The sequence below is a fragment of the Enhydra lutris genome, unplaced genomic scaffold (assembly GCF_002288905.1).
Source record: "Enhydra lutris kenyoni isolate GAN:26980312 unplaced genomic scaffold, ASM228890v2 scaffoldscaffold108, whole genome shotgun sequence".
NCBI classification, from domain to species: domain Eukaryota; kingdom Metazoa; phylum Chordata; class Mammalia; order Carnivora; family Mustelidae; genus Enhydra; species Enhydra lutris.
Window position 1 is genome coordinate 1144088 of NW_019154192.1, and position 22419 is coordinate 1166506.

Consider the following 22419-nt stretch of genomic DNA (forward strand, 5'->3'; position numbering starts at 1 on the left):
ACTCTGAGATCATGACCTGAGCCGAAGGCAGTGGCCCAACCCACTGAGCCACCCAGGCGCCCCTAGTCTTTGGTTTTTAAAATCTAATTTGTCTGATACTAGATGACACCCCAGCTTTCTTTTGAAGTCCATTAGCATGGTAAATGGTTTTCCACCCCTCACTTATATTATGGAGGTGTCTCTGGATCTAAAATGAGTCTTGCAGATTGCATATCAATGGGTTTTGCTTTTTTATCCAATCTGATACCCTGTGTCTTTTGATTGGAGTATTTAGTCCATTTACATTAACGGTAACTATTGAGAGATACTAATTTAGTGCTATTGTATTGCCTGTAAGGTGACTGTTACGGTAGATTGTCTCTGTTCTTTTCTGGTCTATGTTACTTTTGGCCTCTCTCTTTGCTTAGAGGACCCCATTCAATAAATTTTTTAGGGCTGGTTTGGAGTTTGCAAATTCTTTTAGTTTCTGTTTGTCCTGGAAGCTTTTTATCATTCCTTCTATTTTCATTGACAACCTAGCTGGATAAAGTATTCTTGGCTATATAATTTTCTCATTTAGCACCCAAATATATCATGCCAATCCTTTCTGGCCTGCCAGGTCTGTGTGGATAGGTCCACTGCCAATCTAATGTCTCTGTCCTTGTCAGTGACAAGCCTCTTGGCCCTAGCTGCTTTCAGAATATTCTCTTTGTCTCTGAGAATTGTAAGCTTCATTATTATATGTCAGGGTGTTGGATCTATTTTATTGATTTTAAGGGCACTTTTCTGTATCCTTGGACTTAGATGCCTGTTTCCTTCCCCATATTAGGGAAGTTCTCTACTATAATTCACTCCAGTATACCTTCTACTCCTCTCTCTCTCTCTTTCTTCATCTGTGATCCCAGTTATTCTAACACTGTTTGGCTTTATGGTATAACTTTAATTAGGATTCTTCCCTCGTGATCCAGTAGTTGTTTACCTTTTTCTCAGCTCTTTATTCTTCATCTTCTGTATTTGGTCTTCTGTATCAGATTCTCTCTTCTGCCTGATTTATCCTAGCAGTAAGAGCCTCCTTTTTTTTTTTTTTTTTTTTTTTAAGAGCCTCCATTTTTATTGGACCTCATTAATAGCCTGTTTGATTTGGACTTGGTTGATATTTTTTTCTCCTGAAAGCGATTCTCTAGTGTCTTCTATGCTTTTTTCAAACCCAGCTTGTATCTTTATAATTATTCTGAATGTAAGTTCCAACATCTTACAAAGGTCTGTATTGATTAGGTTCCTGGCAGGTGCTTCTTGTTCTAAATTTTGAGGTGAAGTTTTCTGTTTTGTCATTTTGTTGAGAGAAGAACAGATGAACAAAGAGAACAAAATGCTGAAAGGGTAACAGTGACCCCAGAGAAGGAGACCTGAAACTGGGGGGAGGAATATGATCAGGCTGGTGAACAGAACAGAGCCACCATACACTAGATTCGGGTGTATTTTGGTGTGTTGGGAGAAACTTCATCCCAAAATTTTAAAGAAAGAAAAACATGTGTATATACACAAAAATAAGATTAAATACAATGAAGGGATGGAATATAACTGTAAAAATGAAAATTAAAATTTTAAAAAAGGAATTGATAAGTTGGTTGGAAAAGGAAAGAAGAAAAATTTTAAAAAGAGAGAATGTGATCAGGTGAATAGAACAAAGCCATACTCTAAATTTTGGGTGTATTTTGATCTGTTAGAAGAAACTGCATCCCAGAGTGTGAAAGAAAGAGAAACAATACACACACACACACACACACACACACACACACACACACACACACATATATGTATATAGATATACAAAAATAAGGTTGAATACAATGAAGGGATAGAATATGACTGTACAGAATGAAAGCTAAAAGTTTTAAAAAAGGAATTGATAAGAAGTTGGTTGAAAAAGAAAAGAATAATTCAAAAAGAAAAATTAAAAAAAAAGATAAAAAATTAAAGTTGAATCATGGGGAATCATGGGGAAAAGGCCATGAATTCCATGTGCTGTATTGCCCTACCCTGGAGTTTCGCAGTTCTCATTCATCTTGGTCTTGGCTGGATGTTCTTGCTGATCTGGGGGAGGGACCTGTTGCTTCGATTCTCAAATGTCTTTGCCCCAGGCAGCATGGCTCTGCCCTTGCCAGGCTAAGTAATCTGTTGGGGTTTGCTCTCTGTAGCTTTGCTTCCCTGAAGGCTTTTCCACACAGCTTTTAGGATGAGAATGAAAATGGCAGCCTTCCAGTCTCTCACCTCAGAGGAGCCCAGAGCTTGGGGTCCTACTCCTCAGTGAACCCTGATAGAAAAGCAGTTAGTCTCCCTGTCTCTGTCTGCACTCTGTATTCCCCTGGCCTGTAAGCGAGCATTTCTGTCTCAAGCACAGAGCCCTGGTTGAAGTCTCCAAACCCAAGAGGCTCCTGCAGCACTCTCCCCGCCACTCCTTCTGTGGGAGGAAAGAGGGGTTCTTCCTGTCCTGCCATTTGTTGGACCCCTACTTAAACAGCAGTGGCCCAGCTGTGCTAGAAATCACAGTTTATGGCAACTGTGAGCTGAGAGCCCATTCGTCAGCCCACTCTTTTCAGTCGGCTTCCCTGCTCCAATATGTGGGTGCTCTTCTACACTCAGGCACCCCACCGTCTTCCTGTGACCTTGAGGATCCTGAGACCTCACTGTCCCAGCAATGGTTCCATCTCCCACTTGGCTGAGCAACATTCCTCACCAGAGCAGACTCCTATAAGTTGCAGTTTTTGCCTTGCTGTTCTGTCACTTGGCTGATGAAGGCTCCTTCCCTCTGCCCTGTGGTCTCTTTTCCCATGTGTCATCTCAGATTCACTCCTCCACACTTCCTACCCTACAGAAAATGATCGCTTTTCTGTTCATAGAGTTGCTGGTATTTTTTTCTTTGTTCTCCAGCTGAGTTCGTAGGTTTTCAGAATGGTTTCATAGCTATCTAGCTGAATTCCTGGGACCTGACAAGATTTAGGTCTCCTACTTCTCTGCCATCTTGGACTCTTGGGGGTTAATTGTTATTGATACAGTCAGATTAATAGCTGCCATAATTACTATTTGTCTTAAAAAAAAGATTTATTTATTTATTTACTTATTTCTCACAGAGAGATCACAAGTAGGCAGAGAGGCAGGCAGAGAGAGGGGGAAGTAAGCTCCCTGCTGAGCAGAGAGCCCAATGCGGGGCTCGATCCCAGGACCCCGAGATCATGACCTGAGCTGAAGGCAGAGGCTTAACCTGCTGAGCCATCCAGGCGCCCTGTTTTTTTGTCTTTATTGCCTTTATTCTTCGTTCTTATCTTTGTCTTCCATTCTTTTGCCTTTTCTGATTATAAATGATTGCATTTTTTCTGCTTTCTTACCAGTATTTTTTTTTTTAACATTTTATTCATTTGTTTGACAGAGAGAGATCACAAATAGGCAGAGAGGCAGGCACAGAGAGAGCAGGAAGCAGGCTCTCCACAGAGCAGAGAGCCCGATGCGGGGCTCAATCCCAGGATCCTGGGATCATGACCTGAGCCGAAGGCAGAGGCTTTAACCCACTGAGCCACCCAGGCTCCCCTCTTACCAGTATTTTTAAAAAAAGATTTTATTTATTTGATAGAGACAGTGAGAGAGGGAATACCAGCAGGGGGAGTGGAAGAGGGAGAATCAAGCTGAACAGGGAGCTTGATGTGGGTCTTGATCCCAAAGTCCCTGGGATCATGACCTAGCCGAAGGCAGACATTCAACAACTGAGCCACCCAGGCACCCCTCTTTTTTTTAATTTTTAATTTTTTATTAACATAAAATGTATTATTAGCCCCAGGGGGACAGGTCTGTGAATCATCAGGCTTACACAGTTCACAGCACTCACCATAGCACATACATGCCCAGTGTTCATAACCCAACCACCCTCTCCCTACGCCCCTCCACCTGGCAACGCTCAGTTTGTTTTGTGAGATTGAGAGTCTGTTATGGTTTGTCTCCCTCCTGATCGCATCTTGTTTCATTTTTCCCCTTCCCTACCCCTAAGATCCCCTACTTTGCCTCTCAAATTCCACATATCAGGGAGATCATATGCTAATTCTCTTTCTCTGAATGACTGATTTTGCTCAGCATAATACTCTCTAGTTCCATCCATATCATGGCAAATGGCAAGATTTCATTTCTTTTGATGGCTGCATAGTATTCCATTGTCTATATATACCACATCTTCTTTATCCATTCATCTGCTGATGGACATCTAGGTTCTTTCCATAGTTTGGCTATTGTGGACATGCTCCTATAAACATTGGGGTGCACATGCCCCTTTGGATCACTACATTTGTATCTTTAGGGTAAATACCCAGTAGTGCAATTGCTGGGTCATATTGTAGCTCTATTTCAACTTCTTGAAGAACCTCCATGCTGTTTTCCAGAGTGGCTGCACCAGCTTGCATTCCCACCAACAGTGTAGGAGAGTTCCCCTTTCTCCGTATTCTTGCCAGCATCTGTTGTTTCCTGACTGGTTAATTTTAGCCATTCTGACTGGTGTGAAGTGGTATCTCGTGGTTCTGATATGTATTTCCCTGATGGTGAGTGATGTGCAGCACTTTTTGATGTTTCTGTTGGCCATCTGGATGTCGTCTTTGCAGAAATGTCTGTTTATATCCTCCACCATTTCTTTTTTTTTTTTTTTTAAGATTTTTATTTATTTATTTGACAGACAGAAATCACAAGTAGGCAGAGAGAGGAGGAAGCAGGCTCCCCGCTGAGCAGAGAGCCCCATGCGGGGCTCCATCCCAGGACTCTGGGATCATGACCTGGGCCAAAGGCAGAGGCCTTAACCCACTAAGCCACCCAGGCGCCCCAATCCTCTGCCATTTCTTAATTTGATTATTTGTTCTTTGGGTGTTGAGTTTGATAAGTTCTTTATAGATTTTGCCTACTAGCCAGGTGCCCCTCTTAACCACTTCTTAAAAAAAGTTTTGAAATTTATACTAGATACTAGAGTAATACACTAGAGTAATCAGTATAAATATAGAAGTAATTTCCATGTCAACTTTCAAATAATGCTTCATTGGACTGTGAGGCATGTTATAGTAAAGTAATCCCAGTTCCGTTTCCTGTCCTGTGTGTCATTGATGACATTTCGTGTTATATATAGGCGGTCTCCAATTTAATTCTGGTTTTAGATTTTTTGTCTTTGTAATGGTATGAAAAATAATACGCATTCAAATAGAAGGTGTATTTGAATTTTGAACTTGGATCTTTTCCCAGGCTAGTGATATATGGAAATGATGTGATATGTGTCTCCTGAGCCAGTGGTCAGAGATTTTTGAGATTTTTTTTGGTTCAAAAAGGTGTTTTTATTCAAGTATGGGGACAGGATCGTAGGGCAGAAAGAGCTGCACTGGGATTGTAAGTGACTAATTACATACTCTCTAAGTTGGGAGGGGTAGAGATAAAGGGAGTTTCTAAAAGGATTGTCATATGTTAAAGAAGACTTAACAGGATCCTGGAGGTCTGGCTATTATCAAGCAAACATTACTTTCTGCCTCTAGCAAAGCATTAATTTTAAGGCAGTTGCTGGAGCTTCTTGAGGAGGAGCTCTCTTTCTGAGGTGTTTGTTGGTGGGGTGTAGGTTGTAAAGAAATGTAATTTTATTAATTTCTTTTGCCATTTATTTATTTATTTATTTATTTAGCCTTTGTTCTTCTCTTCAGTAAGATCCTTTCATGTGCCTCTGGGCCACTGCAGTTCTTACAAAATGATAACTTCTTTCTCTACTCAGTACCATTTACCAAATAAACAGCATTTGATGATGAGCAGGTAATTTATTCAGTAGCCAGAGAATGGGAGAAGAGGAACTCATGTTGTTCCTTCTTCTTCTTTTTTTTTTTTTAACTTTTTTTTTTTTTTTTAATTTATTTGACAGAAAGAGACACGGCGAGAGAGGGAACACAAGCAGGAGGAGTGGGAAAGGGAGAAGCTGACTCCCTGCTGAGCAGGGGACCTGAAGTGGGACTGATCCTAGGACCCTGGGATCATAACCTGAGCTGAAGGCAGATGGTTAATGACTGAGCCAACCAGGCACATTTTTGAATAGGTCTCATGGTTGGGGTTTTGGGTTAGGGTGACTTAGGGACTGGTATGGAAGCTGACCTAAGGTCATGACCTAGAGAAACAACTTGGGATTAGAATCAAGAGTGTGACCTCTTTTCTTCCCTTAAGTGGATGCAATTTGGTTCTGTTATGTTAATGGTACTGTTATGTTACTGGTACATTTTTATTATTACAGCTAGATGATAATAATCTGGAGGAAGGTCATCAGGCATATGAATAGGATGAAACTGAAAAGTGGATAAATTCGTTTTTTTGAAACTGTTTGGAGCTTGTCATTTCTGGCACCAGTTTCTGCTAAGTATCACGTGTAGCAGGGATGGAAAACTTGGATTATTGTGGCTTGTTTGGAGCTTTTTAAAGAAAAAGTGAGTCTCTGGGGATGCCTGGGTGCTTCAGTTGGTAAAAGACTAATTTCGGCTCAGGTCACGATCCTGGAGTCCAAGGCTCGAGTCTGCATCAGGCTCCCTTCTCAGTGGTGAGTCTGCTTTTCCCTCAGACCCTCACGCCTCATGCTCTCTCTCATTCCCTGTCTCTCAAATACATCTTTAAAAAAAAGAAAAAAAAAAAAAAGGTGAGTCTCTGGTGAACAGAGTAAGTCACATATTCTAATAAGTCATGAGATCATGAGGATAAACGTCCAGTATACCAACAACCTTTCTATACCCATGTAATGATTGCAATCATCTGTTTTTTCATTATGATATTCAATACATTATTTGAGGTATTCAGCACTTGGTTATAGATCTCATTTTTTTTTTAAAGCGGCTCATGGCCCTAATATCAAGACCTGAGCTGAGATATAGATTGAAGACTTAACTGAGCCACCAGGCACCCCTCAGCTTTTTATTATAAAATAGGCATTGTGCTAGATTTTGCCCAACTTCAAAAAGGTTAATGTGAGTGTTCTGAGCTCATGTAAGGTAGGCTAGGCTAAGCTATTATGTATGGCAGTTGGTTATATTAAATGGGTTTTCCATTTATAATAGTTTCAACTTACAGTGGGATTATTATTTTTTTATTTTCTTTTTTTAAAGATTTTATTTATTTATTTGACAGATCACAAGTAGGCAGAGAGGCAGACAGAGAGAGAGGAGGAAGCAGGCTCCTTGCTGAGCAGAGAGCTCGATGTGGGACTCGATCCCAGGACCCTGAGATCATGACCTGAGCCGAAGGCAGTGGCCTAAACCACTGAGCCACCCAGTCGCCCCTACAGTGGGATTATTGAACATAACTCTAAGTTGAAAAAGATCTGTTTTATGTATGTGTATATGAGACGTACAAAATGTAATAAAAAACACAGGTTGATATTTTGAATGGTTTTTTACATCAGCTAGTAAGAAAAATAAGTTTTAATTTTACATTTACTTATTTTCCTTTGTGATTTCTTCACGTAGTTTGGCGTTTTGGACTTTCATTATTTTCTTCTTTGTAAGAACGTCTTTAAAAAATATGTATATAAAAATATATAAATATATATAAATATAAATATATAATATAAATATATATAATATAATATATTCACCCCCCTTCACTTTTAAGTGATAATTTTGCTTTAGGTTGGCTTCTTCCCCTCTTCCCTAGAATTTAAGTATTCTACTCCCATCTTCTGAGAGTTTGAATAATTCTTACCATTGCTTTTCTGTAGGAAAGGTGTTTTTTCTCCCTCTAGTTTCTGGATTGTTTTTAAAAAATCTTTTCGGGACGCCTGGGTGGCTCAGATGGTTAAGCATATGCCTTTGGCTCAGGTCATGATCCCAGGGTCCTGCTTGGATCAAATCCTGCATCAGGCTCCCTGCTCAGCAGAGAGTCTGCTTCTCCCTCTGCCTCTGCCTCTTCCCTTGCTTGTGCTCTCTCTCAAATAAAGTCTTAAAAAAAATTATAATCTTTTAGTTTCTCTTGTTTAAAATGATATGCCATGGGATACCTGGGTGGCTCAGTTGGACCTCTACCTTCGGATCAGGTGCCATGGGATACCTCGGTGGCTCAGTTGGTTGGGCATCTGTGTTCGGGTCAGGTCGTGATTCCATTGTCCTGGGATTGAGTCCCACATTGGGCTCTTGCTCAGCAGGGAGTCTGCTTGTCCCTCTCCCTCTGCCTCTACCCTCTGCTCGTGCTCGCTTGCTCGCTCTCTCCCTCTGTATATCTCAAATAAATAAATAAAATCTTTAAAAAATAAAAGTAATATGCCTAAATTACTTTTGCCTTTGGACATTTTTTCCCCCTTGGTGTTCTCTTGAGCTTCCTGGATCTGTGATTTATTTGTCTGGCATTAATTTTGGTAGAAATTCTTTGTCATTATTATTTGAAATAATTTCTTTTTTCTCCCTGTTTTACCTTCTGGTAGGCCAATTACACACTGTTCAATTTTTTTGTAGCCCCACAGTCCTCTTATCTCCCTCTCCCTGCAGTAATTATTCCCCAGTTTTTCGGTTTTTGAGGATTCTTTTGATAAATTCTTTATCTCCAGTATTCTTTCCCCACCTGTATCCAGTCTACTAATAATCCCATTAAATACATTTTATATTCTTGTTACAGTGTTTTTGAAGTTCAGCATTTCTTCTTGATCCTTTGTTACCATTTCTGTCTTCTCTGGTTCCATTGCCCTTCTGTTCTTGTATGCTGTTCTGTTTATGTACTAGTTATTTTTAGCATATTGTATTGTTGAATTCCCAGTTTGATAAATCCCATATATTTCCATTTTCCTTCTGATGCTTGTTTTTTTCAGATTGTGTTTTTGCCCTTCGTATGTCTTGTAAATTTTTTCTAAAATTTGGATTAGTATATTAATTAAAAAGAACTGCTATAAATGGTAATGTGGTAAAGTGGGAGGGGTGAGGGAAAGTGTCTTATCAAGACTATGATTAGGTTTCCCTCTTTAGGGAACCTTTGCCTTTGTGAAGTGAATTGAATTTTTCTGTTTCTGTTTCCCCACTTAGAATAAGAGGACTGGAGTGGGCTGGAGTTGGGTGTTTCTCTTAAGGTTTTGCTACCCTGACCTTTTCCTACTTAGCCGTTTGCTCTGGGCAGTGTATAATATGCAATACAATGTGACTCATTGTATTATGAATTTGGTTGTTTAGAGTTGTTTAAAAATAAATCCTTTAAAAAAATAAAAATAAACCCTTAATCATTTAGTCATTTCTTAGACATGAAATGTAGTGTATTAATGAGATAAGCATTCTTATATACACTCATTATTTCTAGAGCATTAAGTTTGCATACTTAAAAATTCTGATTATTTTAATTTTATGAAAATATTTGAAAAAAGCAAGTTTAGAGTGTGTGGTTGGGTCCCTCAGCTAAGTATATGCCTTTGGCTCAGGTCATGACCCCAGGGTCCTGGGATTGAGTACCTCCTGGGGCTCCCTGCTCAGCTGGGAGTCTGCTTCTCCTCTGTGCCTCACCCTGTCCATTGCTTCTGCTCTCTCTCAACTATCTCAAATAATAGTAAAATGGGAAGGACGTTTCCCTTTAGTTTTTTCTTTGTGTATTGAAGTCTATGGAAGATTGGATTGGATTTGTTTTTGAGAGAGCTTGAGCGCACTTGTGCTTGAGAGACCTTCACGGGTGTGTGAGGGTGGTGGAGAACCTGAAGCAGGCTCTACCCTGGGCTCCATCTTACGACCCTCAGACGGTGGACCTGAGCTGAAATCATGAGCCAAAATCGAGAGTCTGTTGCCCAGTTGTTGAGCCACCTAGGCCCTCCCATGGAAAGAATTTAGATAATATTTACAGTTCTATTGTGAAAAATGTCTAAAATCGTAAAAATGATTGTTTGAGATATGAAAATCCTCAGCATATTACACTATGTACTAGCTCTTCTTCTGGTATACTACTCATAGGTCATTTTACTTGGACTTAGAGGGGCAAGTAAAATGAGTTCATTCCTAAGTATTTTACTGTAAATGTTTCCCCGGAAGTAATTTAAGAAATAAATTTAGGGGCGCCTGGGTGGCTCAGTGAGTTAATAAGCCTCTGCCTTCAGCTCAGGTCATGATCTCAGGGTCCTGGGATCGAGCCCCATATTGGGCTTTCTGCTCAGCGGGAAGCCTGCTTCCTCCTCTCTCTCTGCCTGCCTTTTTGCCTACTTGTGATCTTTCTTTCCATCAAATAAATAAATAAAATGTTTTTTAAAAAATTTAAAGACTTTCAGGTACTATTAAAAATGTCAGAATTTCCTGTGCTCTTTATTTTTTAAAATTTTAATTTTTTTTTTAAAGATTTCATTAACTTATTTGAGAGTATAATCTGAGGAGAAAGGCAGGAAGGAGAAGCAAACTCCCCACTGAGCAGAGAGCTGGAGGTAGGCCTCTATTTTAGGACCCTGGGACGAGCAGACGGCAGTCGCTTAACCCACTGTGTTGCCTATGTGCCCCTTTTTAATTTACTTTAGTGTTGCCATAAATTCTAATAGGTTTATGTCATATCTCTTTTACCTTTTTACCTTCTGTTCCTTTTTTTTAGGGTTGGCAGGAACTGCTTCAAGTGATCCCAAACCTTTTATACCTTTGGATGGTTTAGGGAGCATAGGAATAACCATTTTGAAATTAAATTGAAACTAGTGGTAGCCCAAGGTAATGTTGATTGTATTGATAAGGGAAACAAAAGCAATAGACATAAAGCTTAAATTAAATCTCCTTATGGCTTGCAGCCCACTGATATCTGAAACTGCAAAATGTGACCTTCCTCAAGGAACTTGGGGCTGTTTTGGTGCCTTCATGGTTATGGGTGTTTTTTTTTCTTTTTTTTTTTTTGGCATTTTTCATTTTTATTTTTTAAAGATTTTATTTATTTATTGGACAGAGAGATACAGTGAGAGAGCGAACACAAGCAGGGGGAGTGGGAGAGGGAGAAGCAGGCTTCCCACCAAATAGAGAGCCGGATGTAGGGCTCGATCCCAAGACTCTGGGATCATGACCTGAGCTGAAGGCAGATGTTTAATAACTGAGCCACCCAGGTGCCCCATTGTTTATGTTTTATTAAAGAAAAAAGTCACCTTATCTTAATAGCAGCTAGTCCCTCAAGGTCCTGAAAGTCTTCCTTCCATATTCCTTCTAGACTTACGCTATCTCTAATGCCCAGTAATTAAAAAGTATATAATCAGTCACTGCTCACAGTCCCACTGCAGCTCTTTGTGCCCATGGATACTGTCCCCATGCTATAATAAGGTCATTTTTTTGGACCAAAAATATCTCAAGAATTCTTACCCATTTGCTCATAAACTCCAAACTGCCAAATTTCATCAGTTTCAACAGAAGCATGTATGTATGTGCTTTTATTTTCTTGGGAAGTAAGTTGCATTTTTGAGGAAAAATTAGAAAATTTATTATATTATATAATAGGCTTAGAAAATTACCATGAGATTTGTTCCATGAGGGAAACCAAAATGATTGAAGTAATTGTCAAGACTGGACATTTATTTAAGCAAGGAGAAAATCTGATAATGATTTTATATTATAATGATAATGATTGCCAGTAGATTGTTTATTTCTGTTGTGTTCATAGATAATTTTATTGGTAGCCCATAAATAGTAAATTGTTTGCTATTTATATCATAGTGTGCTGAGATGCAGGCTAGAGGGGCAGCTTATTAAAATCTTTGGGGCACCTGGGTGGCTCAGTGGGTTAAGCCTCTGCCTTTGGCTCAGGTCATGGTCCCAAGGTCCTGGGATCGAGCCCTGCATCAGGCTCCTTGCTCAGCAGGGAGCCTGCTTCCCTTCCTTTCTCTCTGCCTGCTGCTCTGCCTTCTTGTGATCTCTCTCTCTCTGTCAAATGAATAAATAAAATCTTTATTAAAAAAAAATTTAAGATCTTTGTTGTATGGATTTTCAAATGAGACATAAACAATTCACTAATAATTACTTTTCTTTTTTCAGCATTATCTGCATATCAGAGATACTACAGTTTACAGACTGATTACTGGAAGGTTAGTACACATTTCAGTGCCAGATTTGTTTTCTTATTTTGGCACAGATTATACAACATTGTAATGCTAAGTAATTGGAAAGAAAAGATTATTTTCTTTAGCTGTTTTGTGTTAAAGTATCTTGTTCCTCACTGGTATTTTTGTAACATATTCTTAGTAAAAGATACTAAGTGTGGTGTGTTAATAACAAAGCGAAAGCAGGGGAAAAAAAATTACTAATCTTTTTTAAGTCCAGAGCTGGGAATAATGAAGGATGGAGGATAGTTGGTTTTTTTTTTTCCCCCCTAAGGTGGGTGAGCTAGGCTGCCTGCTAAGGGAAAGATTCCTTATTTTTATATTTTCTCTGTGATGGGAACTCTGCAGAGAATTAAAATTATTTTAGAAGGTCTATTTAAATGAGGAATTAGGTGTAAGGATAAATTATCCATTGTATTATATCCATTGAACCGGATAAACCAGTAGGTTAATCATTCACAGCATATGTACTTCCAAGTATGGTATAGGAAGCTGAATAGATTGCTTTTCAACAATAGCCACCATAAAGGAGGCTGGGTGGCTCAGTCCAGTTGTTAAGTGGCTGCCTTCTGCTCAGGTCACGATCCCAGAGTTCTGGGATTGAGCCCCACATCAGGCTCTGCTTGGTGGAAGGTCTACTTCTCCCTCTCTCATTCACCCTGCTTGTGTTCCTCTCTCTCTGTAAAATAAATAAAATCTTAAAAACAAAACAAAACACTGTCATTATTTTATGCCATAAAATCAATGTATCTTATAATACGATATAAGCCATAATCTGTTTTAGGTATAACTGTCATGAGGATTAGTTATAGATAACGTGTGCATGAATGGGAAATTTTAGGGTATGCAAAATCAGTGTGTTGGTCTGTAATTTAAATAAAAATGGAATGGAAAGAAACAAAACTGAAGTCTACTTAATCCATAAATATTCTAATAAGGTTCAGTTAAATTTGTTGATTAGTTTTTCTTTTGGTTGCGTATTACAGAACTACAATTCAGTCAACCGTAGAATGCATCCTTTTGAAGGTTAAAATTCAGTGTTTTGTTTTTCTTTAAAAAGATTTTATTGTTGGGGCGCCTGGGTGGCTCAGTGTGTTGGGCCGCTGCCTTCGGCTCGGGTCGTGGTCTCGGGGTCCTGGGATCGAGCCCCGCATCGGGCTCTCTGCTCGGCGGGGAGCCTGCTTCCTCCTCTCTCTCTGCCTGCTTCTGATCTCTCTCTGTCAAATAAATAAATAAAATCTTAAAAAAAAAAAAGATTTTATTGTTAAGTAATTTCTCCACCCATTGTGGGACCACAAATCAGGAGTTGTGTGTTCTACTGATTGAACCAGCAAGGTGTCTCATGTTTTTTAATTAATAAAGTTGTGTAACCATCACCATTGTCAATTTTAGAATATGTTCATCATATGAAAACAAAATCCTGTATTCTCTTCCCTAATCCCTCCATAACCCTTTCTCAAGGAAACAATTAATTTGCTGTTATGTATTTGCCTAGTTTGAACTGGTCTTTTCACTTCACATGTTTTCAAAGTTCATCCCTACTGTAGCTTGTATAGCCAGTCCTTAATTTTTTTTTTTTTTTTAAGATTTTACTCACTTTAGAGATCGAGTGAGCAAGATGGGGGGAGGGGCAAGTGGGTTGGGGGAGAGAGAAAATCTCAAGCAGACTCTATGCCCTGAGTGTGGAGCTGGACTCGGGTCTTCATCTCAGGATTCTGAGATCATGACTTCACCTGAAATCAGGAGTTGGACTTAACTGACTGAGCCATCCAGATGTCCCCCAGTACTTAAATTTTTTTTTTTTTTTTTTACAAAATTTTAATTGCAGTGTAATTAACACAGGGTGTTAATGTTAATTTCAGAGGCATAGTATTGTGATTGACAATTTATGTTAGTCCTAATCAAGATAAGCGTACTCTTTTTTTTTTTTTTTAAAGATTTTATTTATTTATTTGTCAGAGAGAGAGAGAGAGAGCGAGAGTGAGCACAAGCAGATAGAGTGGCAGGCAGAGGCAGAGGGAGAAGCAGGCTCCCTGCTGAGCAAGGAGCCCGATGTGGGACTCGATTCCACGATGCTGGGATCATGACCTGAGCCTAAGGCAGCGGCTTAACCCACTGAGCCATCCAGGCGTCCCAAGATAAGCGTACTCTTAATTCCCATCACCTGTTTCACCCATCCCCACTGACCCACTTGCCTTCTGGCAACCATTAGTTTGTCCTTTATAATTAAAAGTCTGTTTTTAGGTTTGTCCCTTTTTTCCCCATTTTTCATTTGTTTTGTTTCTTAAATTTCATGTATGAGTGAAACAGTATAGTATTTGTCTTTCTCTGACGGACTTATATTGCTTAAGATTATAACCTCTAGATCCATCCATGTTGTTTCAAATGACAAGATTTTTTTTTCTTTTTATTTTATTTTTATTTTTTATTTATTTATTTTTTTTAAAGATCTTATTTATTTATTTGACAGACAGAGATCACAAGTAGGCAGAGAGGCAGACAGAGAGAGAGGGGGAAGCAGGCTCTCCACCGAGCAGAGAGCCCGATGCGGGGCTCGATCCCGGGACCCTGAGACCATGACCCGAGCCGAAGGCAGAGGCCTCAACCCACTGAGCCACCCAGGCGCCCCTTTTTTTTCTTTTTAATGACTGAATAAGATTCTGTCTTATCCTTTCATTCAGCAACAAATGGGCTGCTTCCATAATTTGACCATTGTAAATAATCCTGCAGTAAACATAGGGAGTGCATGTATCCTCTTGAAATTGTGTTTTTGTATTTTTTTGTGAATACTCATTACTGAAAATACTAGATCGTAGAGTAGTTCTGTTTTTCACTTTTTGAGGAACTTCATGTTTTCCAGAATGGCTGTACCAGTTTGCATTCCCACCAATTGTGAAGGAGTGTTCCTTTTTTATCCACATCTTTGCCATACCTTGTTTTCTCCTGGATTTTTGATTTTAGCCATTCTGAAGGTGTGTGGTGATATCTCATTGTGGTTTTTGTTTTTTTTTTAAGAATTTTAAAAAAGTAATCTCTATGTTCCATGTGGGGCTGGAGCTCACAATCCCGAGTTCAAGAATCACATGTTCCACTGACACCTAACCACGTGCCCCAGTATGTCATTGTGGCTTTGATTTACATTTCCCTTATGTTGAGTAATCTTGAGCATCTTTTCATAGGTCTGTTGGCCATCAGTCTTCTTTGGAGAAATGTGTGTTCATGTCCTCTGTCCATTTTTAAAATTGGATTATTTGGGATTTTTGTTTTTGTTTTGTTTTGTTTTTTTGGTGTTGAGCTGTATAAGTTGTTTACATATTTTGGATACTAACCCTTTATCAGAGATTTCTTTTGCAAGTTATCTCCTCCCATTCAGTAGGTTCCCTTTTAGTTTTGTTGTTTGTTTCCTTCATTTTGCAGAAGTTGTTTGTTTTTTTTTAAAGTATTTATTTATGTGACAAACAAATCACAAGTAGGCAGAGAGGCAGGCAAAGAGAGAGGGGGAAGTAGGCTCCTTACCAAGCAGGGATGTGGGGCTTGATCCAGGACCCTGGGATCATGACCTGAGCTAAAGTCAGAGGCATTAACCCACTGAGCCACCCAGGCACTCCTTGAAGAAGATTTTTATTTTGATGTAGTCCCAATAGTTCATTTTCACTTTTATTTCCATTACTTTAGGAGGCGTACTTAAAAAAAAAAAAATACATTGTTAGCACCAGTGTCAGAGAAAGTCCTGCCTATGCTCCCTACCATGATTTTTATGTTTTCAGGTCTAACATTTAGGTTCTTAATCCATTTGAGTTTCTTTTTGTGTATGGCTTAAAAAAGTGATCCAGTTTTACTACTTTGCATGTAGTTTTCCCCACACCATTTGTTGAACAGATTGCCTTTTTCCCATTTGTAATTCTTGCCTCCTTTTTGAAGATTAATTGACGATGTAATCATAGATTTGTTTCTGGGCTCTCTATTCGGTTCCATTTATCTGGTGTGTATATTTGTGCCACTGCAATACTGTTTTAATAATACAGCTTTGTGTGTAGTATAACTTGAAATCTGGAATTGTAAAACCTCAGATTGCTTTGGCTATTCAGGGGTCTTCTGTGATTCCATAAATATTTTAGGATTGTTTGTTCTAGTTCTGAGAAAAATGGTGTTGGTATTTTGATAAGGATTGCATTTAATGTGTAGGTTGCTTCGGTAGTGTGGACATTTTAACATTTTGTTATTCCAGTCCATTCGTTTGTATCATTTTTAATTCCTTGGATCACTGGTTTTATAGTTTTCAGAGTAAAGGTCTTTCAGCTCTTCAGTGAAATTGATCCTAAGTATTTTATTATTTTTGATGCAGTTGTAAATTGGGATTGTTTTCTCTTTCTGCTGCTTTATTATTGTATACACATGCAACAGATTTCTCTATGTGATTTTCGTAATCCTTCAACTTTTCTGAATTCATTTGTCAGTTCTGGTAGTTTCTGTTTGTTTGTTTTAAGATTTTATTTGTCAGAGAGCGCACAAGCAGAGGGGAGCAGCAGGCAGAGGGAAAGTGGAGGGAGAAGCAGTCTCCCCGCTGAGCAAGGAGCCCAGTGTGGGACTCTATCCCCAGGACCCTGGGATCATGACCTGAGCCAAAGGCAGACACTTAATGGACTGAGCCACCTAGGTATCCCCAGTTCTGGTAGTTTTTTGGTAGAGTCTTTATAGGTTTCTATATGGAGTATCGTGTCATCTATAAATAGTAAAAGTTTTACTTCTTTCCAGATTGGATGCCTTTTATTTCTTTTTGTTGTCTAATTGCTATGGCTAGGAGTTCAGTATTCTGTTGACCAAAGGTGCGGAGAATGGACATTCTTTTTTTTTTTTTCCTTAAGATTTATTTATTTATTTGACAGAGATCGGAAGTAGGGAGGGGGGGGGGGGGGGGGGGGGGGGGGGGGGGGGAAGCAGACTCCCCGCTGAGCACAGAGCCTGATCAGGGCTCAATCTCAGGACCCTGAGATCATGACCTGAATGGAAGGCAGAGTCCCAACCTATGAGCCACCCAGGCGCCCCGAGAGTGGACATTCTTGTCTTATTCCTGACCTCAGAAGAAAAGAACTCCGATTTTCATGTGGAGTTTTCATATGTGACCTTTATTATGTTGAGATATGTTCCCTTTAAACATACTTTGTTGTGTTTTTGTCATGAATGGTTGTTTTACTTTGTCAAATGTTTTTCCTGCCCTTATTGAAATGATCATACAGTTTTTATCCTTCATGGATGTGATTTATCATATTGATGAGACTTCTAAATATTGAACCACTTTGGATCCTAGGACTAAATCCCACCTGATTGTGGTGAATAATTTTTTAAAAATGTATTGCTGTATTCTGTTTTGCTGATAATTTACTGAGGATTTTTGCATCTATATTCATCAAAGGTATTGGCCTATAGTTTTTTTTTTTTTTTTTTTTGGTAGTTTTTATGTTTTTGGTATTAGGGTAATTCTAGCCTCACAGAATGAATTTGGGTTTTCCTTCGTCTTCTATTTTGGAATACTTTGAGAAGAATATATATTAATGGTGTGCCTGGGTGGCTCAGTTGTTAAGCTTCTACCTTGGGCTCAGGTCATGATCCCAGCGTCCTGAGATCGAATCCCAGATGGGGCTTCCTGCTGGGTGGGAAGTCTGCTTTTCCCTCTCCCACTCCCCCTCCTTGTAATCCCTCTCTCACTGTCTTGCTCTCTCTCTCTCTGTCAAATAAATAAAATCTTGGGGCACCTGGGTAGCTCCGTGGGTTAAGCCTCTGCCTTTGGCTAGGTCATGATCTCAGGGTCCTGGGATCGAGCCCTGCATCGGGCTCTCTGCTCAGCAGGGATCCTGCTTCCTTCCTCTCTCTCTGCCTGCTTGTGATCTCTGTCTGTTAAATAAATAAATAAAATCTTTTAAAAAAAGAATATATGTTAACTCTTCTTTAAATGTTTGGTAGAATCCACAGATGATCTCTGGTCCTGGAATTTTTTTTTCTTTTTGGAGTGTTTTCATTTTGAATTCAATTTCATTGCTGGTTATGGGTCTGTTCTCAAATTTTCTATTTCTTCCAGCTTCAGTTTTGGGAGGTTATGTGTTTCTAGGAATTTATCCATTTCTTCTAGGTTGTGGAATTTGTTTGCATATAATTTTTCATGTTCTTTTACAGTCCTTTGTATTTCATTGGTGTTGGTTGTTATGTCCTCTTTCATTTATAATTTTGTTTATTTGCGCTCTCTTTGGATGAGTCTGATTTATCAATTCTGTTGATGTTTTCAGAGAACCAGTTCCTAGTTTCATTGATCTGCTGTATTTTTTCGAGTTTCTATTTCACTTATTTTTGCATTCATCTTTATTATTTCCTTCTATTGGTTTTGGGCTTTCCTTGTTCTTTTTCTAGCTTTTTTATTTATTTAGTTTTTAGAGATTTTATTTGTTTATTTGGTAGAGAGCAAGCCTAAGTAGGGGGAGCAGCAGTCAGAGGGAGCGGGAGAAGCAGGCTCCTCACTGAGTAGAGAGCCTGATGGGAGACTCCAATCCCAGAAGCCTGAGACCATGACCTGAGCTGAAGGTTGATATTTACTGACTGAGCTACCCAGGTACCCTTTTTTCTAGGCTCACCTTTTTTAGGTACTAGCTTAGGTTATTTGAGACTTTTCTTGGTTCCTGAGGTAAGTCTGTATTGCTTGTAAACTTCCTTTTAGAATAGCTTTTGTTGCACCTCAAAGGTTTTGGACTGTTGTTTTCATTTTCATGTATTTTTTTTTTTTTTTAATTTCCTCCTTGATTTCTGTATTCACCCATTCGTTGCTTTTAGTATCTTGTTCTTTGATTTCCATGTATTTGCCCAGAGTTCTTCCTGCAGTTGATTTCTAGTTTTCATTTTCATAATGTTGTGTTCAGGGAATATGCATGGTATGATTTTGATTTTTAAATTTTATTTGTTGACACTTGTTTTATGGGCTAATAGGTGATGTCTTCTGGAGAATGTTCCATCTGCACTTTAGAAGACTGTATATATTGTTGCTTTAGGATGAAATGCTCTAAATATATCTGTGAACTCCATCTGGTCCAGTGTGTCATTCAAAGTCACTGTTTTCTTGTGGATTTTTATTGATTTTCTGTTCGGATCATCTGTCCATTGTTGTAAGTGTTTAATAGTAAGTGCTTAAATTCCCTTACTGTTGTCTTACTGTCAGTTACTTCCTTTATGTTTGTTAACTGCTTTATTTATTTGATTGCTCCCATTTTGGGAACATACATATTTATGACTTTTTAAAAAGATTTATTTATTTATTTGACCCAAGGAACACAAGCAGGGGAAGTGGCAGGCAGAGAGAGGAGGAGGGAAAAGCAGGCTCCCCACTGAGTAGGGACCCTTACAAACAGATTATAACCCAGGGTTCTCTCTTTAGAAGCTTTTATGTGGGTGGAGCTACAGTCAGACTTCCCCTCCCATACTTGGGGCTGCAATTGTCTAGTCTTCCCCAGGGCAAGAGTCTTTTTGGAGTGGTGCTGGCCCCTACTGGGGCTGGTTGCACACTAACTGTGGCCTGTGTCTTGGATGAACTCTGTCCGGGAGCATATTGGAGGGGCAGATCTGCAAAGTGCAGTGTTACAAGTTAGATAGTGAGTTTTTTCTTGCTGGGGTCCATATGCCCCATTGCCAGGCATATGCCAGGTTGGGGGTAGGCAGCTGAGGGAGATGGTGCCTGTCAGCTCCCCTGTTCCTAAAAGAGTCTCCCAGGGACCTTTGTCCCTACAGGACATGCTCTGAGATTAGTAGATAACTCTCTCTCCCTTATGTACAGGCGTCTTTCAAACTGCTGCTTCTATGCCGGATTTCCCTTAGCTTTTTGTTTTGCTGTCTTATTAGTAGAGAGGACTCAGTTTCCTCTAGAAACTAGACTCTAGTTTCTAGAGGGAATGCAGTTTCCTTTAGAAACTAGACTCTAGTTTCCTTTATAATTTCAGGTTTTAAAGTCTGTCTTGCGTAAGAACTCATGCATTTGGTATTAGGGGATTGTTCTTCCCTGCTTGAGCTCACTGTGTGGGTGTTTGTGCCTTTCCCCTTCTTGCTCAGGGGTGTTCCTCCCTCTTATACTCGTTCTCAGATCTGTTCAACTTCCCGCTGTGTCTTCTCTCTTCCTCTACCTTGTTCTCTGTGGCCTCTGCTCTACATTTAGTTGTGGGGTTTGTTCTTGATCTCTTTGGGTTTTTTCTAGGTTATTTACACTGATATGGGTGTTACCTAGGTGTATCCTTGGGACAGGTGCCTTAGGATCCTCCTACTCCATCTTTCCTGGAAGGCAGCTTCATTATTTTTAATAGCAAAATTCCTGTATTTGGATATTCACTTTATTCTGTTAACTGTTGATAGACATTTACTGTCTGTTTCCCATCTTTTGCATATAATGATTCATGCTACTGTGAACTCTTTTGAACTTGTTTTTGTTGAATGCATGTTTTTATTTCTTCTGGAATGGAGTAGAGTCTGATGCTAGTAATTAAACTTAAATGATCTGTAAGGCTAGTGTGCATACTGTATGTACCATGTTACATTCTCACATTCTGTATTGAAGATCCCAATTCTTCCTTAATCTTGTAACACTTGATTCTGTCTTGAAAAAAAAATCTTTTTTTTTTAATTTGAAGACTTACTTATTTGTTTTAGAGAGAGAGCCCTTAGAAGTAGGTAGAGGGGCAGGGGGATAGGGAGCTGATCTCAAGTAGATGCCCTGCTGAGCACAGGGGTCTAACATAGAGCTCATCATCACCTGAGCTGAAATCACAAGCAGAGTCATTAACAAGCACAGGGGTCTAACACAGAGCTCATCATCACCTGAGCTGAAATCACAAGCAGAGTCATTAACAGGACCGAGACATGCAGGTGCTCCTGTCTTTTCAAAATTCTTAATGGGTATGAAGTAGTAGTTTCCCATTGAAGTTTTCTTTCTAAGATTTTATGTTTTTATTGGAGGGAGAGAGTGTAAGAGAACAAGCAGGGAGAGTGAGTGGGACAAGCAGACTTCGCTCTGAGCACAGAGCCAGACACGCAACATGGGGCTTGATTCCAGACCCCCCAGATCATGACCTGAGCAGAAACTAAGAGTCTGACGTTCAGCAGAGTCATCCAGGCTCCCCTCTGACTGAAGTTTTTATTTTCATGGCCCTCAAGACTAATGATGTTCAAACATTTTTTCTGTTAATTGGCCATTTATTTGTGTATTTCTTTTTGAGAAATGTGTATCAGATTCTTTGTCCAATTGTAATTACTTATCTTTAATATTAATTTGCTAGAATTATTTATCTCATATATTTATAGAGGTTTTCTCCTGCTTTGTAGGTTGTCTTTTCATGTGTGATAGAATAAAGGCACAAAACTTTGCTTAACCATATATCTATTTTTTTTCTTTTGTTGCTTCATGCTTTTTGGTTCCTTTATACCCATTAATAATATGTAGCTATAAAAATTAATTCTTGTTTTTTTTCTTTTAAGAGTTTTAAAGTTGTTACTCTTACTTCTACATCCTTCATCATTTTGAGATAATTTTTGTATGTGGTGTGAGATCAAATTCAAACTTTATTCTTTTTGCAGTTGGGTATCTATTTCTCCCACTACTCTTCATTCAAAACGTAATTTTTCCCTGTTTTGACTCTGTTAATAGTCTCTTGACCTTATATGTGTGGGTTTACTCCTAGAGTCTGTTTTATTTCATTGATAATATTCTACATTCAGTGCTACATTTTGCATTTTATTTTTAAAATCTACTTATATTGTTGAATCTAAATTTTGTCTCATAGGCAGCAGATAGACGTTTATTATAAATGGAATTGTTTTTGTAGTTTTACTTTATTTTTCAAACATTGAAGTGTGAGAATTGTATATAGATTTTATATTTTCACCCTTGCTGAACTTGTTTATCGATAGGTACTCTAAGTTATTTTGGATTTCCTATGTGTAAGATTGTTTCATCTGCAAATATAGATTATTTTACTACTACTCTTCCAGCTTGGATGCCTTTTGCTTATTTCCTTTTTTCTTCCCTCCACCCCTTTCCTCCCTACCATAATTGGCTCGATTACAATCTCTAATAAAATGTTAAGTACAGTTGCTAAGAGAAGGCATTTTTGTTTTGCCTCTGTTTTGAAGAGGAAAACATGGCATTTTTCATCTAGTATGATGTTAATCGGGGAAATTATTTATAGTTCTCTTTTATTAGGGTAGGAAGATCTCTTAATTGTGTTTACATCATGAAAAGGTGTTGAATTTGGTTGGATTTCTTTGTGTCTGTTTAGATTATGACTCCTTGTTTGATTCATGTTATTTAAAAAATACAGTCAATTTCAACCTTGGTAGGATTACTTTAAAATTTCATTATATTT

General features: G+C 38.9%; 1 protein-coding gene across 17 annotated transcripts in view; it reads left to right on the forward strand.

The window, feature by feature from the left end:
• Positions 1-22419, forward strand: part of LOC111139444 (lysine-specific demethylase 6A-like) — a 159996-nt gene that overhangs the window by 29253 nt on the left and 108324 nt on the right. For 16 of the 17 annotated variants that reach the window (XM_022491704.1, XM_022491706.1, XM_022491692.1 and 13 more), the window contains exon 4: positions 11967-12016. The exons of the other annotated variant lie outside the window; for it this stretch is intronic. In XM_022491704.1, the coding sequence (XP_022347412.1) occupies positions 11967-12016 (50 nt within the window). The remainder of the gene's footprint in view (positions 1-11966; positions 12017-22419) is intronic. 17 annotated transcript variants of the gene reach the window in all.